General features: G+C 48.1%; 1 protein-coding gene across 1 annotated transcript in view; it reads right to left on the reverse strand.

Moving 5' to 3' along the window:
• The window catches only part of GLP1R (glucagon like peptide 1 receptor), a 615,585-nt gene that overhangs the window by 530,814 nt on the left and 63,334 nt on the right, over positions 1 to 21,437 (reverse strand). The window contains exon 2 of the mRNA XM_063918850.1: positions 6,318 to 6,425. Within this exon, the coding sequence (XP_063774920.1) occupies positions 6,318 to 6,425 (108 nt within the window). The remainder of the gene's footprint in view (positions 1 to 6,317; positions 6,426 to 21,437) is intronic.

Below are 21,437 nucleotides of genomic sequence, written 5' to 3' on the forward strand. Positions count from 1 at the left end.
TGCGCTTACTTGATTCTCCGCCCAGCGAAGAATTCTGGTGGCTTCTACCCTCGCCACCCTGCTCCTTGTGCCGCCTTGGCGGTTTACATGAACCCCTGGATCAGAACCGGTTGGTCGCGAAGCAGGATCTCCGCTTGACTTAGGGCGTTGTATATGGCCCTTAGTCCAGGATATTGATGTGAAGGCAAGTCAGTTGACTTGACCACAGACCTTGGAAATTTCTTCCCTGTGTAACTGCCCCCCACCCTCGGAGGCTTGCATCCGTGGTCACCAGGATCCAGTCCTGAATGCCGAATCTGCGGCCCTCGAGAAGGTGAGCACTCTGCAGCCACCACAGGAGAGGCACCCTGGCCCTGGGGGATAGGGTGATTAACCGATGCCTCTGAAGAGGTGATCCGGACCACTTGTCCAGTAAGTCCCAGTGGAAGGTCCTCGCATGGAACCTGCCTAAGGGTATGGCCTCGTATGATGCCACCATCCTTCCCAGGACTCGAGTGCAGTGATGCACTGACACCTGTTTTGGTTTTAATAGATTCCTGACCAGTGTCATGAGCTCCTGAGCTCTCTCTATCGGGAGATAACCCTTTTCTGGTCTGTGCCTAGGGTCGTGCCTAGGAGAGGCAGATGAGCTGTAGGAAACAACTGCGACTTTGGAATATATAGAATCCAGCCGTGTTGCCGTTACACTTCCAGAGAAAGTGATACGCTGTTCAGCAACTGCTCTCTTGATCTCGCTTTTATGAGGAGATCGTCCAAGTACGTGATAATAGTGACACCTTGCTTCCGCAGGAGCACAATCATATCCGCCATTACCATGGTGAATATTCTCGAGGCCGTGGAGAGACCAAACGGCAACATCTGAAATTGGTAATGACAATCCCGTACCGCAATTCTGAGGTCCGCCTAATGAGGTGGATAAATGGGGACCTGAAGGTATGCATCCCTTATGTCCCGACTCACAATAAAGTCTCCCCCTTTTTAGGCTTGCACTGACCGCTCTTAGCGATTCCATCTTGAACTTGAACCATCTCAGGTATATGTTCAGGGATTTTTAATTCAATATGGGTCTGACCGAACCGTCTGGTTTCGGGATTACAACATGGTCTAATAATAACACCCTCTTGTTGAAGGAGGGGACCCTTGACCACCACCTGTTAAAGATACAATTTGTGAATTGCAGATAACACTGGCTCCCTCTCTTGGGGGGAAGCCCGCAGGGCCGTCGGTGAGGGGGCGTCTTCTCACAGTCCAGCTTGTATCCCTGAGACACAATATCTATTGCCCAGGGATCGAACAGGGAGTGAACCCACTTGTGGCTGAACTTACGAAGGCATGACCCCACCGGGCCTAACTCCGCCTGTGGAGCCCCAGCGACATTGGTGGATTTTTGTAGAGGCCGGGGAGGACTTCTGTTCCTGGGAACTAGCTGCCCGGCTCTGACAAGAAAGGACGCCCCTCAGACTTTCTTGTTTCTTTATACGAAAGGCTGCATTTAATAATGTCGTGCTTTCTTAGGCTGTGCAGGAATATAAGGCAAACTAGCAGAATTACCAGCTATAGCTGTGGAGACCAGGCCCGAGAACCCTTCTCCACACAATCCTCAGCCTTCCATATGCCTCTTAAGTCGGCATTATCTGTCCATTGCATATTCTACAGGACACGTCAAGCAGAGATCGACATAGCTTTGACTCTAGGACCCAGTATACTCATGTCTCTTTGGGCATGCTTTATTCCTTCCAGCGGAGCTGTGAAGAGAAAATGGCGCTGGTGTGCTGAGGAAGAAGGCACGGCCCCCTCAGCGGCGGGCTTCTGTCCTGTTTCTGACTAAAAATGGCGGGGGTTTTACACATATACAGTTTTCCAGACTGTATTATGTGTATATATTGCCAAAAGGTATACTTATTGCTGCCCAGGGCGCCCCCCCAGCGCCCTGCACCCTACAGTGACCGGAGGTTGTGGTGTGCAGCGGGAACAATGGCGCACAGCTGCAGTGCTGTGCGCTACCTTAATGAAGACCGGAGTCTTCTGCCGCCGATTTTATCTCCTTCTTCTGTCTTCTGGCTCTGCAAGGGGGACGGCGGCGCGGCTCCGGGAACGGACGATCGAGGTCAGGCCCTGTGTTCGAACCCTCTGGAGCTAATGGTGTCCAGTAGCCTAAGAAGCACAAGCTAGCTGCACGCAGGTAGGTTTGCTTCTCTCCCCTCAGTCCCACGTAGCAGTGAGTCTGTTGCCAGCAGATCTCACTGAAAATAAAAAACCTAACAAATACTTTCTTTCTAGCAAGCTCAGGAGAGCCCACTAGGTGCATCCAGCTCTGGCCGGGCACAGATTCTAACTGGGGTCTGGAGGAGGGGCATAGAGGGAGGAGCCAGTGCACACCAGATAGTACCTAATCTTTCTTTTAAAGTGCCCAGTCTCCTGCGGAGCCCGTCTATTCCCCATGGTCCTTACGGAGTTCCCAGCATCCACTAGGACGTCAGAGAAAAGCTTTTTTTAGTAGTAATGTGTGACGCATAATCTAATAATGACTGACATTCTCTGTAGTAATACAGTACGTGACACACCGTGTAGTAATGACTGACATGCTCTGTAGTAATGAGGTACACTCCACGTAGTAATGACTGACATTTCCTGTCCTAATGACTGACACTCCCTGTAGTAATGACTGACACTTCCTGCAGAAATGAGTGACATTCCCTGTCGTAATTAGTAACGCACCATGTAGTAATGACTGACATTCCCTGTTGTAAGCAGTGACACACCATGTACAGTAGTAATGACTGGCATTCTCTCTAGTACAGTAATGTGCAGTGAGGTCAGTGTGTGGGAGGCATACATGGAGGTGGGTCTGACTACCCCCTGCCAAACTGCGCCCACCTGCACAGCCACCCCCTGCCACACTGCACAGCACACATAACACACCCCACACATAACACCCTCACCCTCCCTCCGCAGCAGTGACAACCCCTTTCTCTCTCCCCCCCCCCCCCCCGCAGCAGCTGACAACCCCTTTCTCTCTCCCCCCCCCTGCAGCAGCTGACAACCCCTCTCTCTCTCTCCCCCCTGCAGCAGCTGACAACCCCTCCCCCCCCCGCAGCAGCTGACAACCCCTTTCTCTCTTCCCCCCCCCCGCAGCAGCTGACAACCCCTTTCTCTCTCCCCCCCCCCCGCAGCAGCTGACAACCCCTCCCCCCCCCCCCACAGCAGCTGACAACCCCTTTCTCTCCCCCCCATGCAGCAGCTGACAACCCCTTTCTCTCTCTCCCCCCGCAGCAGCTGACAACCCCTTTCTCTCCCCCCCCCCCCGCAGCAGCTGACAACCCCTTTCTCTCTCCCCCCCCCCGCAGCAGCTGACAACCCCTTTATCTCCCCCCCCCCCCCTGCAGCAGCTGACAATCCCTTTCTCTCTCCCTCCTCCGCAGCAGCTGACAACCCCTTTCTCTCTCTCTCCCCCGCAGCAGTTGACAACCCCTTTCTGCCCCCCCCCCCCACCCCGCAGCAGCCAGCAACCCCCCTCTCTCCCCCCGCAGCAGCTCTCACCTGCAGTGATGTGCCTCAGATAGGCAGATCAAGTGATGGGCAACCCGCATCTGGAGGGAGCGGTCAGCGGCTGGTGAACCTGCAGGTCTGTCGTAAATCAGTGACACACTTTGAAGTAATTCTGACATTCCCTGTCATAATGACGGACGCTATATGTAGTAATGAGTGACACTCCCTGTAGTAATGAGTGACACTCCCTGCAGTAACGACTGACACTTCCTGTAGTCAGGGTCGGACTGGCCCACAGGGGAACAGGGGAAACCACCGGTGGGCCCCACTGCCTGTGGGCCCTTCTCCTCCTCTAGGGATCAGGTTCCAGACTCTATCCTAGTGCACTTGAATTTTGCATTATACTTATGTTACATTATACAGTGCTTCACAATAATATGGTTTATTGTATATTTACCAAGGGGAACAGAACATGTACTCTGTAATGGTTAGCCAAACCTTTGTGGTGGCTGGCCACGCCCCAGTGGAGCCTGGCCACACCCTTAAGCATAGGCCCCTACAACAGCATCCCCCTGGTGGGCCCTTCATGTCCCAGTCCGACACTGCCTGTAGTAATGACTGACACTCCCTGCAGTAATGAGTGACACTCCCTGCAGTAATAACGAGTGGCACTCTCTGCAATAATGGTTGACACTCCCTGCAGTATTGAGTGACACTCCCTGCACTAAATGTAGTAATGAGTGACACCTCCGGCAGTAATGATCGACATTCCCTGTAATGAGTGATCAGAGCCGTAACTAGACTTTTTGGTGCCCTGGACCAGAAAGAGAATTGGTAAAAGCCCCCCCCCCCCCCCCCCCCCCTCATTTTTCCTATAGGGACTTAAGGCACGCATGATATTATGCCCCGTCACACAGTTTGTTTATATATACACGCATTTGTAGAATGCTGCAAGAAAACTTATTTGGACACACAACTTCTTTATACCACATTCATGCACTTAACTTGACAGCTCATTGTTATTCAGTTAAATACCCTTTATTAGATAACACATTTCAATATACTGCCATACCCAGGATTCAAACCCATAACCTGTTGCATTACAGTCAAACACCCTACTCATTGATATATTTGATTCTGCATAAAAACTATGAGATTTCTAACAATATGAAGCTACTGGTACTTTGTAAAAAAATAATAATCAGCATTGCAATTGAGCAGATCTATGTAGTGTGCAGCCACATTCAATCCCTTTCTATGCAAGGACAGATACAGTAGCTCAATGGATAGAGTGTTTGATTGCAGTGCTACAGGCAATGGGTTTGAAACCCAGGTGTGTCAACAACTTGAAATGTAATAAGAGGACAGTGTGACTGATTAACAAAGAGCTATCGAGTCAAGTTCATGAATGTTCTGTAGGTATTAGCGACAGAAAAGGTGGGGGTAAGAGACAGGGGCGGTCAGGAGAAGCTGGACTTCAAAAAAGGGGGAAGCTGCAAGTGAAAGTAATTAAACCAAATAATTGCCAAGTACCGTCAACAGCGCCCCCTACCCTGCAGCGGTATGTGCGGTGCCCCCTCCGCATAAACCTAGTTACGGTCTTGTGTGTGATACAGTATTTCTTGTAGCCGGTGCCACTGTCTGGGCCATATGTGACATCCTGTAGAGTACACTGAGCTACAGTGAAGATGGGGACGAAATGTACAGCAGTCATAATGTCCACTGTCATAATGTCAACATTTTCTGGATGCTTGGGGTCAGTGCTGGGGTTAGGGTTGCCCTCGGGGCACTGGCGTTTTTATAATGGGTGCAGTGTGTGCGGTGCACACAGGCTCCTGATTCCAGAGGGGATCCCCACCGCACACGCTGCACCCATATTCTAAATACTCACCCCTCCGGAGTCCTGCACCGACGTCCGCTTCAGTGTTAAAACTCAGTGGAAATGGCTCAGCGGCCATTTTCACGGAGTTCTGCGCATGCGCAGTGCAAAAATCACTGGGAAAATGGCAGCCGTGCCATTTTCCCGGAGATCTGCGCATGTGCAGTAGACTCTGAGCACTCTAGTACTCAGACTCTCAGCGCTGCCGGCAGAGAGGAGGGGGCCTGAATGGAGGAGGCTGCTCCCGGGCCTCCCCCTCTCGTAAAGCACCGCTGCCCCGGGGTTAGGCTTTGGTTTACCGTTATGGTTAGGGACAAAATTAGAACACAACTACAGTACCATGTTCACATTCTAATAAAATCCACGTCGACATGCTGAATGGTCAATTCAACATTATGACCATGCTGACCACGTCGGCATTGTGACTGTCGAGCAAATATACCGCACCCAACAGGGACATCGGTTATTTTGCAGTGTTTTGGTATAACTTTGTGTAAGCTGCGGCATTTTCCGTAACTTCGCGTTTTCTAACTGCTGACAGAATGAATGACATACAGGAGGTGCAATCCCCACCAGGCCCAGCCACAAATACAGAGATAGTTATTCCACCTTCCGATGGGTTTAAATGTCCTCAGACACTTGTTATCTAGTTTACCTTCTTTTTTTTTTACAGTGTTTTTTTCTGGCAATATACAGTATTATCACACACCAGAGCTATAGGAGAGATGTAGTTACGTTCACAGGCGTCTTCAATAGTTTACTCTTAAATCACTGCAAAATTTTAAGTTCTGTACAGTACTGACGTGATTACAGCAAAAGTCATCTACATATGAGAGATAACACACACAGTGTGAAAATTGGAACATTCAGAAAATGTTGCGCCTTGCTGCTGAATGGTGCAGTCAGAGAGGGATGTTCTGGCACCACCAGCGTAACAGCGATATCTTACCATTGTGCGCCCAGGGGAGATACCAGGGACAGGATACATTCACATAAGTTCCAGGGACTCCGTCAGGCCAGCAGGCATAGTCATCGAAGGTCCGGTTACAAAACCTGCCTGTGGAGGATAAGATATGTGCATCAGGTGCTGCAGCGTCATTATAAAGTATTATATCACAATATTCATATAAATTAATAGAGCAGATGCTTCAGCGACATTCCAAAGTAATATATCAGGTGCTGCAGCATCATTACAAAGTAATATATCAGGTGCTGCAGCATCATTACAAAGTAATATATCAGGTGCTGCAGCATCATTACAAAGTAATATATCAGGTGCTGCAGCATCATTACAAAGTAATATATCAGGTGCTGCAGTGACATTTCAAAGTAATATATCAGCTGCTGCAGCATCATTCCAAAGTAGCATATCAGGTGCTGCAGTGTTTTTCTAAAGTAGTATACAGTACTACATAATACTGCAGTAAGAAGTATTATAGCAGATGCTTCAGCAACATTCTAAACTAATCTATCAGGTGCTGTACTGTAGCACCATTGCAGAGTAGCATATCAGGTGTTGTACTGTAGCACCATTGCAGAGTAGTATATCAGGTGCTGTTCTGTAGCACCATTGCAGAGTAGTATATCAGGTGCTGTGCTGTAGCACCACTGCAGAGTAGTATATCAGGTGCCGTTCTGTAGCACCATTGCAGAGTAGTATATCAGGTGTTGTACTGTAGCACCATTGCAGAGTAGCATATCAGGTGCTGTACTGTAGTAGAGTAGTATATCAGGTGCTGTACTGTAGCACCATTGCAGAGTAGTATATCAGGTGCTGTGCTGTAGCACCATTGCACAGTAGTATATCAGGGGCTGTACTGTAGTAGAGTAGCATATCAGGTGCTGTTCTGTAGCACCATTGCAGAGTAGTATATCAGGTGCTGTGCTGTAGCACCATTGCACAGTAGTATATCAGGGGCTGTACTGCAGCACCATTGCAGAGTAGTATATCAGGGGCAGTACTGTGGCAACAGTGCAGAGTAGTATATTGGGTGCTGTACTGTAGCACCATTGCAAAGTAGTACAGTATATCAGGTGCTGTACTGTAGCACCATTGCATAGTAGTATATCAGGGGCTTTACTGTAGCACAAGTGTAGAGTAGTAAATCTTGGGCTGTACTGTAGCACCATTGCAGAGTAGTATATCAGGGGCTGTACTGTAGCAACATTGTAGATTATTGTATCAGATGCTGTACTGTAACACCATTGCAGAGTATTATATCAGATGCTGTACTGTAACGCCATTGCAGAGTAATATATCAGGTGCTGTACTGTAGCACCATAGCAGAGTAGTATATCAGGTGCTGTACTGTAGTAGAGTAGTATATCAGGTGCTGTACTGTAGCAGAGTAGTACAGTATATCAGGTGTTGTACTGTAGCACCATTGTAGAGTAGTATATAGGGTCTGTACTGTAGCACCATTGCAGAGTAGTATATCAGGTGCTGTACTGTAGTAGAGTAGTATATCAGGTGTGTACTGTAGCACCATTGCAGAGTAGTATATCAGGTGCTGTACTGTAGTAGAGTAGTATATCAGGTGCTGTACTGTAGCAGGGTAGTACAGTATATCAGGTGTTGTACTGTAGCACCCAGGCGTTACCCACCGGGTGACATCAAAATGCCGGCTCCTGCTCAGTGACATGAACCGGGTGTGGCACTGTAACATTATGTGCAGTACTCTGCTCCTGTCACTGTGTAGGAGCCGGCACTGTAGCTACAGCACTCCCTGGGGGCAGTCCGCATCTCCTGAACCCCCGGAATGTCGCAAAACCGGGGGTTGGGACACGACGCCCCTTCCCCGTGAAACCCCGCCCCCATTTCAAAGCGCCGCACTGGGTGTCACTGAGGCAAGTGACGGCTCTGGCTATATACTGTAGACACTAGGGGGAGCTGCAATGTGGCTGGACGCACAAACTTATTTCCATTTATTTTAATAGCCCATATAAATGGGGTAACTACATGGTTTGGGTATGGAATCCCGACGATCGGGATCCCAACATCAGAATGCCAACATCGGAACCCTGATGCTGAGAATGCAGATGACTGCCAGGTAAGAATTTTACCCATAACCATGACCCACGCATCTGGCAGCCTAACCCTAATCACCCATCCGGCAGCCTAACCCTAATCACCCATCCGGCAGCCTAACCCTAATCACCCATCCGGCAGCCTAACCCTAATCACCCATCCGGCAGCCTAACCCTAATCACCCATCCGGCAGCCTAACCCTAACTGTCCCGTCCCACAGTCTAACCCTCCCCTAGTGTCTAACTCTAGCCCAAACCCTCATTCTCACCTCGGGGATCCATTGGCATTCTCAGAATCGCACATCTTCGACCCATCACACTGACATGATGGGGACACCAGCACAGGGCAAGTCCGCCCTGCATGCCTAGTCTTGCCCCCCTCCTCCCCCGCAAATATGCGAAAGCATCACACGGCAGTGATGCTTTGGCATGTATTGTTTAGGGTAGCCCTCTGCCTACGCAGCCCAGCTGTGAATGCAGGTGGCTACCTGCCATGCTTTGGGTTGCAGCGACTGCGTGTGGCATCGCGCAGCCTCCGCAGCCCGCTCCGCAAACAATCTGCGTTGTTTGGACCACGCCCCCCGAACGCCCCTTAAATGCAGAGTTGACGCCCCCTCCCACCCCGTGAACACCTCAAACAGGCAGAGACTTTCACACAAGTGAGATGCTGTCGCATGTCACTGTGTGCGCACATGCAGTGCGGCTGCTGCGCGTGCGCACCCTTCACAGGACTTCAGCATGCAAAATTTAAATATAATAGCACAGTCTCCTGGTGCGTGAGTCACATCACATTGCGACTAGCGTGCTTTATCGGAAGAAAAGTCCTGGCGTGCCAAGAGGGGCCGTTTGGTGCGACTGGAGTCTGACACCTGCGGTAACGTATACTAGCCCTGTGTAATTGTAAATGAACCTATAACAGTCCATCAGTTCATGCTTAGCCGTGAGTAGAGGCCGCGGTGAATCGAAGGTTAAGGCCATTGAGACTTCTCACACAGACGTAAAATCTTGCCAGCCGGAGGGTCTAGAGACATTCCACGGAATTAAATTACAATGTGTACAGCAGCAAACTATTCATTTTATTCATTGATTGATTTTATTTATGTGACCCTAGAAATATCTTTTGGCCAATCAGTGGTTCTGCTTCGGTACCTTCTTCAAAGGTGTTGGTAGGAGAAAATACGCAGTGACATCACAGAATAAACTACAGCTTTCATTATGCATGGCAGGGATACCAATACCTCATTCTAGGTGACGGCTCTGAGTGGGGTGAGCTGCTACAGCTGCTGGTCTGCCCTTACAGATATCATGATTGTCTGTGAATTCAAAGATGAAAACTGACCCCCTCACCTGAGCCAGCAGCTCGTGCTATACAGATATCATCTAGACCTGCACAGTTACTGGTGTCATTTACATATTTGCTAAGTACTAAGTAGAAAAAGTATCTGACCTCACTGTCATACCATCTGTCAAAGCCTGGGAACATGGCGGCATCTAATATATAAACACATGTTCTTGATATAGAACTAAAGTACCATCTTCTTTTGCAACTCAGAGACTAGGAATGTATGGCTGAGAGCAGGTGTACCTCCGCAGACCTAGTGCCACAGATTGCCTACTGCGATTCTATCAGCATGGCATTCAGTAACGTAGGATCCAGGGTAACTATTATTCCAGTAACATAGGATCCAGGGTAACTATTATTCCAGTAACATAGGATCCAGGGTAACTATTATTCCAGTAACATAGGATCCAGGGTAACTATTATTCCAGTAACATAGGATCCAGGGTAACTATTATTCCAGTAACATAGGATCCAGGGTAACTATTATTCTGGTAACATAGGATCCAGGGTAACTGTGATTCCAGTAACATAGGATCCAGGGTAACTGTGATTCCAGTAACATAGGATCCAGGGTAACTGTGATTCCAGTAACATAGCATACAGGGTAACTATTATTCCAGTAACATAGCATGCAGGGTAACTATTATTTCAGTAACATAGGATCCAGGGTAACTATTATTCCAGTAACATAGGATCCAGGGTAACTATTATTCCAGTAACATAGGATCCAGGGTATCTATTATTCCAGTAACATAGGATCCAGGGTATTATTCCAGTAACATAGGATCCAGGGTAACCGTGATTCCAGTAACATAAGATCCAGGGTAACTATTATTCCAGTAACATAGGATCCAGGGTAACTGTGATTCCAGTAACATAGGATCCAGGGTAACTGTGATTCCAGTAACATAGGATCCAGGGAAACTGTGATTCCAGTAACATGGGATCCAGGGTAACTATTATTCCAGTAACATAGGATCCAGGGTAACTGTGATTCCATTAACATAGCATACAGGGTAACTATTATTCCAGTAACATAGGATCCAGGATAACTGTGATTCCAGTAACATAGGATCCAGGGTAACTGTGATTCCAGTAACATAGCATACAGGGTAACTATTATTCCAGTAACATAGGATCCAGGGTAACTATTATTCCAGTAACATAGGATCCAGGGTAACTGTGATTCCATTAACATAGCATACAGGGTAACTATTATTCCAGTAACATAGGATCCAGGATAACTGTGATTCCAGTAGCGTAGGATCCAGGGTAACTGTGATTCCAGAAACATACAGTAGGATCCAGGGTAACTATTATTCCAGTAACAAAGGATCCAGGGTAACTATTATCCCAGAAACATAGGATCCAGGGTAACTGTGATTCCTGCAACATAGGATCTAGTGTAACTGTGATTCCCAGAAACATAGGATCCAGAGTAACTATGATTCCAGCACACAGTAACCTAGTATCCAGGATAATTATTATTCCAGTAACACAGTGTCCATGGTAACTAAGGGTTATATTTACTAAGCAACATAGCATTCAGGATAACTACAGTATGATTCCAGCAAAATAGCATCTGGGGTAACTATGATTCCAACAGCTTAGCATCTGGGGTAACTATGATTCCAGCAACAAAGCATCCAGGGTAATTACAGTATGATTCCAGCAATATAGCATCCCGGGTAACTATGATTCCAGCACACAGTAACATAGTATCCAGGATAATTATTATTCCAGTAACACAGTGTCCATGGTAACTAAGGGTTATATTTACTAAGCAACATAGCATTCAGGGTAACTACAGTATGATTCCAGCAAAATAGCTTCTGGGGTAACTATGATTCCAACAGCTTAGCATCTTGGGTAACTATGATTCCAGCAACAAAGCATCCAGGGTAATTACAGTATGATTCCAGCAATATAGCATCCCGGGTAACTATGATTCCAGCACACAGTAACATAGTATCCAGGTTAATTATGATTCCAGTAACACAGTGTCCATGCTAACTATGATTCCCATTTAGGGAAAGTATTAATCCAGCACACCGTAACATAGTATCCAGGATACCTATGATTCCAGTAACACAGTGTCCATGGTAACGAAGGGGTGTCTTTACTAAGTAACATAGCATCTGGGGTAACTATGATTCCAGCAGCATAGCATCTGGGGTAACTATGATTCCATCAACATAGCACCTGGGGTAACTATGATTCCATCAACATAGCATCTGGGGTAACTATGATTCCAGCAACATAGCATCTGGGGTAACTATGATTCCAGCAGCATAGCATCTGGGGTAACTATGATTCCAGCAACATAGCATCTGGGGTAACTATGATTCCAGCAGCATAGCATCTGGGGTAACTATGATTCCATCAACATAGCATCTGGGGTAACTATGATTCCATCAACATAGCATCTGGGGTAACTATGATTCCAGCAACATTGCTCCTGGGGTAACTATGATTCCAGCAGCATACCATCTGGGGTAACTATGGGGGTCATTCCGAGTTGATCGCTCACTAGCTGCTTTTAGCAGCAGTGCAAACGCTAGGCCGCCGCCCTCTGGGAGTGTATCTTAGCTTAGCAGAAGTGCGACCGAAAGGTTCGCAGAACTGCTACAAAAAAAGATTGTGCAGTTTCAGAGTAGCTCGAAACTTACTCCTAGCTAGCGATCACTTCAGACTGTATAGTTCCTGTTTTGACGTCACAAACACGCCCTGCGTTCGGCCAGTCACTCCCCCGTTTACCCAGGCACGCCTGCGTTTTTACCTGACACGCCTGCGTTTTTCAGCACACTCCCGGAAAACGGTCAGTTGCCACCCAGAAACGCCCCTTTCCTGTCAATCACTCACCGATCAGCAGTTCGACTGAAAAGCGTTGCTAGACCTTGTGTGAAACTGCATAGTTTTGTGTGAAAGTACGTTGCACGTGCGCACCATCCGCATGCTCAGAAATGCCATTTTTTCACCTAATCGCCGCGCTGCGAACTAAAGCAGCTAGCGATCAACTCGGAATGACCCCCTAAGATTCCAGCAAAATTGCATCTGGGATAACTATGATTCCAGCAGCATAGTATCTGGGGTAACAATGATTCCAGCAGCATAGCATCTGGGGTAACTATGATTCCAGCAACATAACTCCTGGGGTAACTATGATTCCAGGAGCCGAGATCCATCGTCTAATAACATACAGCTTTTCTACTCTTCAACAAAGGAAACTTAAAAATACATTTATTTATTTTTTGCGTTCTCACATACTGGATAGTGCAGAAGACGGGCCTCCTGTCAGAGTAGATTACATATTGCGGCACCGTCAGAGTGCTGACTTCTGCTCCACGGGTGCTGCAGATTGCAGAAGGTCTTCAAGTAGTTAAGTCCTCAGCCTACAGAAGGTCTACCAAGTGGTAAGTGTTAAATATGCAACAACTGCACCTTACAAATTCATACATTCATTGATTTTTACTGCTGCTTGGACACAGTCCAGGCTAATAGAGACACGGGAGTGTTGGGACAGATTGATCTCTGAATGATATGAATGGTTACAGATCCCTGATATGATTACATGGCTTAAACTGCTGCTAAATCCAATGAAATAACAGGTTTTGTAATTGTAATCCATGAGTAAAATCCACTGCGGAACAAAGAAAATGTTTCCGATTGATTTCAGCAGGCGAAGAATGACTATGACATTTAAAACTCTACGTTAGCTCTTGGTTCCGAGATATAGCTAATTGATGATGATGATGATGAGGTATTTTGTTAAATAATAGGCAATTTTGGCATGTACAGAATGTATAGGTTGGCATACCTGAGTACCGAAGTGCCGAGTCAAGGTAGGCCATGTTTTGTCTTCCATCAGAAAAATGTCCATCATAGGGGTGTATTCCGACCTATTCATTTCCCGACTTGTCGTAAAACACGTGGATTGTTGGAATCCACTGTTCTGTCGGAAGCGCGGCCAAACCCAACAGGTTTTAGCCCCCTTTCTGACAATGTCAATCCGGATTGGTATTGTTGGGAATGGCCCAAATCTGTCGGGTTTGGTTGCGGCATTGAATACTGACCTGTCGGATCCTTTCCGTCGGAAAGGATCCGACAGGTATTGAATACACCCCATAGGGGTATAATCAATTGAAGTCGGATCCATTCCGACATTAATTTGTCGGAAATGGATCCGACCTGGGCTAGTCAATGCAATCTCAATTCGACTTTAAAAAAAGTCGAATTGAGATGCGGGAGCTGAGACGGGGGAGAGCCGCGGGCAGACGGGGGGGGGGGGGGAGCAGCGCTACAGCAGAATGTATATAGCCACTGCTGTAGTGCTGCTCTCCCTCGTCTGCCTGTGGCTCTCCCCCGCCTGCCCCCCGCTCACGCTTGCTGGAGCCAGGTGGACGCTACTGTGAGCGGCGGCTGTGACACATCCTCCGGCGCTGCTCTCCCCATCTGCCCGTGGCTCTCCCCGTCTCTGCTCCCGCAACTCACTTTGACTTTTTTTAAAGTTGAATAGAGATGGTCGAAAGGGGGGCTAAAACCGACACTGTAACTGTTTTCGACACAAGCACGCGGATCGGCAGCTATTCCGCCGATCCACGTGCTTTTCGAAATCGAATTCCTCGACTTGTCGAAAAATTTGGGGTTAGGTTGAATAGGACGGAACTCCTTTTGACCTAAAAAAGTCGAAAAACTGCCGTCTTTTTCGACAGACGGCAGCTTTCAACTTCAATTGAATATACCCCATAGTCTACTAGTTGATCGAACCAAAATTCGTCTGCCCCTTTTAAACATCAAAGTCGGACTTATGAAGGACTTTGGGGATGACCAAAGATGGAGAGGCTTTCATGTACCTGAGAGGAAAAATTCCACTTCTGACGGACACTAAAGATAAGTAGGGAGTCTTTGTTGGTCTGCAAATTTGTCAACTTCTTAAGGATGAAAACTTTGACTGAGTCCTCCAGCTTAATGCGCCTTGGCCATGTATTTGTGAAATTTCTGGGTGGTAACTGGGTGGTAACCAGTGGCGGTTTCAGAGGTGGGGCTGCAGCACAGTCCAAAATTCAAATAGGGGAGCCACACCAACTGCCACTCCAAACGGATTCACTGACAGTTGGTGTGGCTCCTTTGTTGCACTGCAGCCCCAACTCTGGAGCTGCCACTCGTGGTAACCATGCAATCTGTTCCGTCTCATGGGGGTGTCGTTGCTATGTACTGCAGGCCTGCTTCAGTTGTGGTGTATGGATTAAGAGAAGGGAGTGGGATGGGCTTCCACATGCAGTCCCAAGCAGTTTTAGTATACTGTACATGGGTTGATTCTTGCATTATAATCATGTAAAAGATGGCAGCCGCTGACGGATGGAAAAGCAGTAGCACACTGACATACGAGTATCAAAAATCAAATTAATCAGCGCAGTCTCCTGGTGTGTCCTAGTCTCATTGGGTTCGGTATGAAATAGTGGTGGTCAGGATGCCGGTGGACACATCACCCACAGCGGCATCCCGACCGTGAAGATTCCCAACAGCGTAGGGGGTAATTATTTTAGCCCCCCACACCTTAATGGCTAACCGCCCACCCCTCTTGATGCCTAACTCTAACCTCCCCTAGTGCCTAACTCTAACCTCCCCTAGTGCCTAACTCTAACCACCCTGGCCTGAACCCTGGTACTTACCTTCGGGATGTTGGCTGTCGGTGTTTTCTGGCGCCGGTCTCCAGAGTGGTATCGGGATTCCGGCTTCGAAAACATGACCACTGGCATCCCGTCCGCCGGGATGCCGAACGCATCCTGTCTCATTGCATTGTGACTAAGATGCATTATCAGGTGATAAAGATGCTAATGAGATGTGCAGGGCTAGCAGAGTCACGTGGCACCTGGTACGCCGAGAGGGGCTGCTTGGCGTGACTGCAGCAATGATGAGGACACATCTGTATGTAAACCGGACAATATTTTATGACCTGTATGGTCCATTGTGGGGCAGATCCTGCAGCTGGCAATGGGCATGTACCCACCTCAGACAAGTGTGGGGCTAATGCTGAGTCAAATGCTATGTCGGTGTTGCTGGACGTGGTTGTGCAAATGTTACTTTACTGCGCATTTGTCTATGTCGCTCTGTGCTTGCATCACAATTGTGTATGTACAGTTGCGATTTCAGATGCACGTATGTAGAAGTGCACTGAAAATGCGTTGGGAATTCCTTAGGCGGTGACTGGGAGGTGGCTATTTAGACGCGCAAAGATGGTCCGCCTCATGATGCATGTTATGGGTGTATCATGGACGTAACACTAATGTGTTTGTGCACTCAGACACTCATCCGTTCACTTTGGAGGTCGTAGTCAGTCGGTAAACCTGCAACTGCCATGGGGCTGTGATAGTGGCGTCTAAAGCTGCACCAACCGGTAGTATAGCGCCTACGGATGCTGACAGTGGGCGTCTCAGTCCTTGCATACTCAGACACAGAGATGTACACCAGGGAAGGGCTTTGTAACAACATTAACGTATGGTCACAGACAAAAGACGCAGATTCTGGGGCCGCTGCCGCCGACTCAGCCCCTTAATGTGCTGAAAAGTCATTGATGGCTATAGGAAGAGCAGAAACTTCTCATGAGACAGCAGATATATAAATACCCCAGAACCAGGTCTGGTGATGTCATAGGATGTAGTATATTACAGTGGGCTGGCGTCAAATCCTGCATTAAGCTGAGTGGAGAACATTAACCCTGACACACATAAAGCACTCTCCCCAACCTTGTCTTATCATAACTCACATTAATGGCAGCATCCATCATATGCCAGACCTACGCATCCCGCACACTGATCCTAGTGCTCCTTTCTGAAGGGAACCTCTAAATCGTAAGCTCTTCAGAACTTACTGTATTGCTTACAGGATGGATACATCTCATCAGCATATAGAAACTCTATGTATTATGAGATCTCTTATTCGGAAATCCATTTTCCATTAACCTCCAGAAAACCAGAAATACAAAGGAAAATAAGTTTTGATGGGCAGTACGGATGGTGTAATGGTTAGCATTACTGCCTCACAGCACTGAGGTCATGGGTTCAATTCCCACCATGGCCCTAACTGTGTGGAGTTTGTATATTCTCCCCGTACTTGCGTGTGTTTCCTCCGGGTACTCCGGTTTCCTCCCACAATCCAAAAACATACTGGTAGGTTAATTGGCTCCCAACAATATTAACCCTAGCATTAGCGTGTGTACATGTAATAGGGAATATAGAGTGTAAGCTCCACTGGGGCAGGGACTGATGTGAATGAGCAAATATTCTCTGTACAGTGCTGCGGAATATGTGTGCGCTATATAAACAACTGGTAATAAATAAAAATAGAGGATGCCATAGATTTAGGTCACTGTGAGGCACCCTCATATATAGGTAATGGTGGCGTGTCATATGCGCAGACAAGCGTGAGGGCACATCAGGGTATAATACATTTTATTAATATTATTTTAAGTAGGGTGTTATAAATTATGGAATTGTCTTTTATCCAAATAACCTGAAGTCACAAATTACAATAGTAGATCCCATGGGATCCGGAATCTGATACCATACCTGTGTAATCTATATACTAAACAGCAATTCTGTAATGACATTAATGTTAAGTAAAAACAAAGTAATGATAAACTTAATATATAACAGCATTGCACTTATTTATGTCATCACCTTGATTCTATACAAGCAGCTGGTTGGTGCTTATGGGCAGACTAGATGAACCCAAGTGGTTCTTATTTGCTGTCAAAATTCTCTGATTTTATGCATCACCTTTATTAAGAGAAAATATGGTCTATTTCATAAACAGGGCCCTAATTGAGCAACAGATACATACAATGTTGTGGCAAAGGGGCTCATTCTGCATCAGGCGCAATGGCGTCCATGTGTGCATCTTTTGCTACAGTTGCGCCTGCAACTTTATGCAGATACCGGTACAAGCCGTACTGAGACGCCCCCTGTGAGCGCCTTAAGGAGCTACAATCCCGATTGGTGCATCTTTAACACAACCGTTAGGTGCATGGATATAACACGGTGCGTCAGCTCCCAGTCATTGCCCATGAACTACCAATACATTTCTGAGCCCATGCATATCAATCAGTCCTGGGAAGCACCATGCTCTGATATGGTCTAAGGGGGATACTCAGCTCCCATCGCTGTTTGCAGCCGGGGATTTTCTGCAAATTGTGCATGCGCCGCAGCCGCTTAGCGCATGCGCTCGCATTCAAGGATGCAATCACACTATGACTGACAGCGGTGGTCGTCGGGGGGGGGGGGGGGGGGGTTAGTGGTGTTCTGCCATTGCGGGGAAGTTGTCGGATCGTTTTCTGGACAGCTGTGTGGCATCGGATGCAGCCGCTCCGATGAAGGAAATGGCGGAAGAGTGCCTGCATACGCAGCCTTGTTTGCGATCACATCGCTGGCCGCCAATTAGCATGCTAGGTGGCCTTGCCCTGCACTGGGCGGCCCCAGCATGCTATAGAAGCAGCTGCAGATTCTGCTTTTTAGCAGAATCTGCAACTGAACCTGAATAGGGTTCTGAGCTTTGGAGAGAGATAATCAGCTCCTAACTGTAATTTCTGCTGCGGGGTACACTGGGCTCCACAAGGAATGGACAATGGGGGTGTAGAGTAGGATCTTTCTTGATCTGAGGCACCAACAGGCTCAAAGCTTTGACTGTTACCAGAATGCATAGCGCCGTCTCCTATATCACCCCGCCTCCCAGCACAGGATCTCAGTTTTGTAGTTGGTGCTGCAGTACAGGCACTTAACAGAGGGGCTGCTCCAGGCAGCCCTAAGAAGAGCTTTTTTTCTGAGGAAAAAAGTGAAGACTTCAAGGGCAGCAGCAGTGTTACATGTCAGTGGACATTCACGGCTGCAGCTCCGGCTCTCCCCAGCGGCGCTGTACACTCCCGAGCCCTGGTTGCCGGGCAACTACAGCTGGAGGCTCCGGTTTTCTTCTTGTCAGGCACACACGACGGGGGCTCTCCGGGATCGCGTGGCCGCGCTTCGGGAGGTGGTAAGTGGGTCCTGCTTGCGGGACCCGGTCTTTATCGCGATCCGGCGCGGTCAGTGGGAGGCGGGCCGTGCGCGCTGGCGGTGAACACTGTGGCAGTACAGGCGATCCCACTAGATCACCAGGGCATGGGACAGGTCAGGTTTTCTCTATAAACCGTTTTATTACAGCCCGCAGTACCCAGTGATTTTGCCAGCAGGGGGATAGAGCTTGGACCTGAAGCCCCTCCCCCAGCCCCAGGGTGCCATTTACCGCAAATGTTCCCACCCTGGAGCTGCATTTCTGTCTCTCCCTCACTCCCTGGCAGTGTCTGCAGTGCCATTATCTCTCAGCTTACTGTTCCTGGGAATGCTTGGGCAAATCCTCCTATGTAAAGCCGCCTGGTTGTCAGTGCTGTGACTTTACAAGACACTTAAGTATTCTACCTGCCTTTTTTAGTCAGTGTTAGTTAAGAAAGAGTGCATTTAGTCAGGGTTTCCTAGTACAATTACCCTGTGATATACATCCAGTTTCTTACTGTGTACTGTTATATCTATTGTTATATAGCTGTGTAAGCTAGTCCAGTGCAGTATTATTGTTAGTAATAACCTCTGCATTGTACAAACTGTGACTTTCTGTGTGTGCATTTGATAACTGAGTGGTGTCCATTTCGTGTCTTTCACTCAACCTGCTATCCCTATATTCTATAACCTGAGGGGGCTTGGTGCGTCAGGTTTTATCTAATATAGGATTTTCACAAAGATATACTGTTTTACGTATTTTTCTCTGTGATTTAGTCACCATATCTCTCCTTCATATCTGCTGGTGCTGACTACACTGTGCAGGGGTTTGGGCTAGAGGTATCGTGCTGCTGACAAATTGTACTGTGTTACCTGATACTGCAAGTTATATCATGTCTGCTTCTGAGGGTAACGGTTCTGGGGCTGAACACACTGCCGGTGTTGCTGAAGCCGCAGATACCTATGAGGAGAATATAGCAGCTTTGGGCTCTGGTTCTGGAGGCTCCTTGCCCCCCAGTGGGACGGTGGCAAATAATGACCCGCCGTGGGCCGCTTTTTCCACGCTTCTGCATATGCTAGTTCATAAACTAACACCCCCTATAGGACCCCCAATGCCGGTACAACCATTTGTGGTCCCTGCAGCTAACCCGCCGTGGGCGGATGATTTATCTGCCCAAATAAAGAAGTTGAACCAGTCCCCGACTACTAAAAAGTCTGACCGTCGCTCGCCTATGTCCAAGGGGTCCTCTAAGCGAGCGCTTGTCTCCTCACAATCCACTGCTGTCACTGACACCTCGTCGGATGAAGACGGCACTTACACTGACCCCACAGGTTCTGACTCAGATACGGCTGATGGGGAGGGTGGTTCACATGTGGATGTTCCTGATCTCTTGGAGGCCATTAAATTAATTTTACAGATTATGGATGATCCCGAGCCATCTGTTCCTCCTAAGAAACCAGATAGGTTCAAGCGTCAGAAGGTGATTAAACACGTTTTACCTCACTCTGACCACCTAATTGATATACGTCAGGAACCCTGGGAAAACCCGGGTACGAAGTTTGTGCCTCAAAAGAAGATGCTGGCTCGCTATCCCCTTGCGCCGGAGCCGTCTAAGAATTGGGAAACGCCTCCTCCAGTGGACTCACATGTGGCTAGGATGGTGGTTTCCTCAGCTCTACCGGTCACCACCGTCACATCTCTAAAAGAGCCTACGGATAAACGTGTGGAGGGTTGTCTGAAAGCGATATACACCCTCACCGGTGCTGCACAAAGGCCTACTATTGCAGCTTCATGGGCTGCAGAGGCCATTGAAGCATGGGCCTTGGAGTTAGATGCTGAAATCTCCTCTGACCATGCTAGACAATGCTTGTCTTATATTGTCACAGCTTCTCGTTATATTAAAGAGGCGGCTTCTGATGCCGGTATCCTGGCAGCCAAGGCCTCTACTACATCAGTCCTGGCTCACCGGATATTGTGGCTGAGATCCTGGTCTGTGGATCTGGACTCTAGAAAAACCCTGGAGGTACTCCCTTTTAAGGGAGATATTCTGTTTGGGGAGGATTTAAATAAGATTGTGGCTGACTTGGCTATTGCCAAAACTGCCTGTCTGCCAAGTACTGCTCCTTCTGTGTCGAAGGCTAAAGGTACTTCCTTTCGCCCCTTTCGTCCTTCAGGTAAAGCAAAAGGTCAGGCGTACAACAAGCAGGCCCGCACTTCCAAACCTGGTAAGGCTAAGCCCAAAAGAGCCTGGGCGGCCCGTCAGCCAGCTTCCAAGACAGATAAGCCTGCCGCATGACGGGGCGGGCCTCCCTCTGGGGGATCCCAGGGTGGGGGGCCGGCTTCTAGGGTATACCCAGGAATGGTTGAAGACCACTTCAGATGCCTGGGTATGGGAAGTCGTCACACGAGGTTACGCCATAGACTTCAAAAACCGACCACCTCATCGATTTTGCCAGACAGATGTCCCGTTGGACAAGACAAATTCAAACACTCTACATTGGTACAGACCCTCCTGGATACAGGAGTCGTAGTACAGGTGCCTCTTGCGCAGAGGGGCCGGGGGTACTATTCTCAGCTGTTTCTAGTCCCGAAACCGAATGGGTCCTCCCGGCCCATTCTCAACCTCAAGGCATTGTACAGGTTTGTGAAGGTTTCCAAGTTCCGGATGGAAACCCTTCG

The sequence above is a fragment of the Pseudophryne corroboree genome, chromosome 4, assembly GCF_028390025.1.
Source record: "Pseudophryne corroboree isolate aPseCor3 chromosome 4, aPseCor3.hap2, whole genome shotgun sequence".
Lineage (NCBI taxonomy): Eukaryota > Metazoa > Chordata > Amphibia > Anura > Myobatrachidae > Pseudophryne > Pseudophryne corroboree.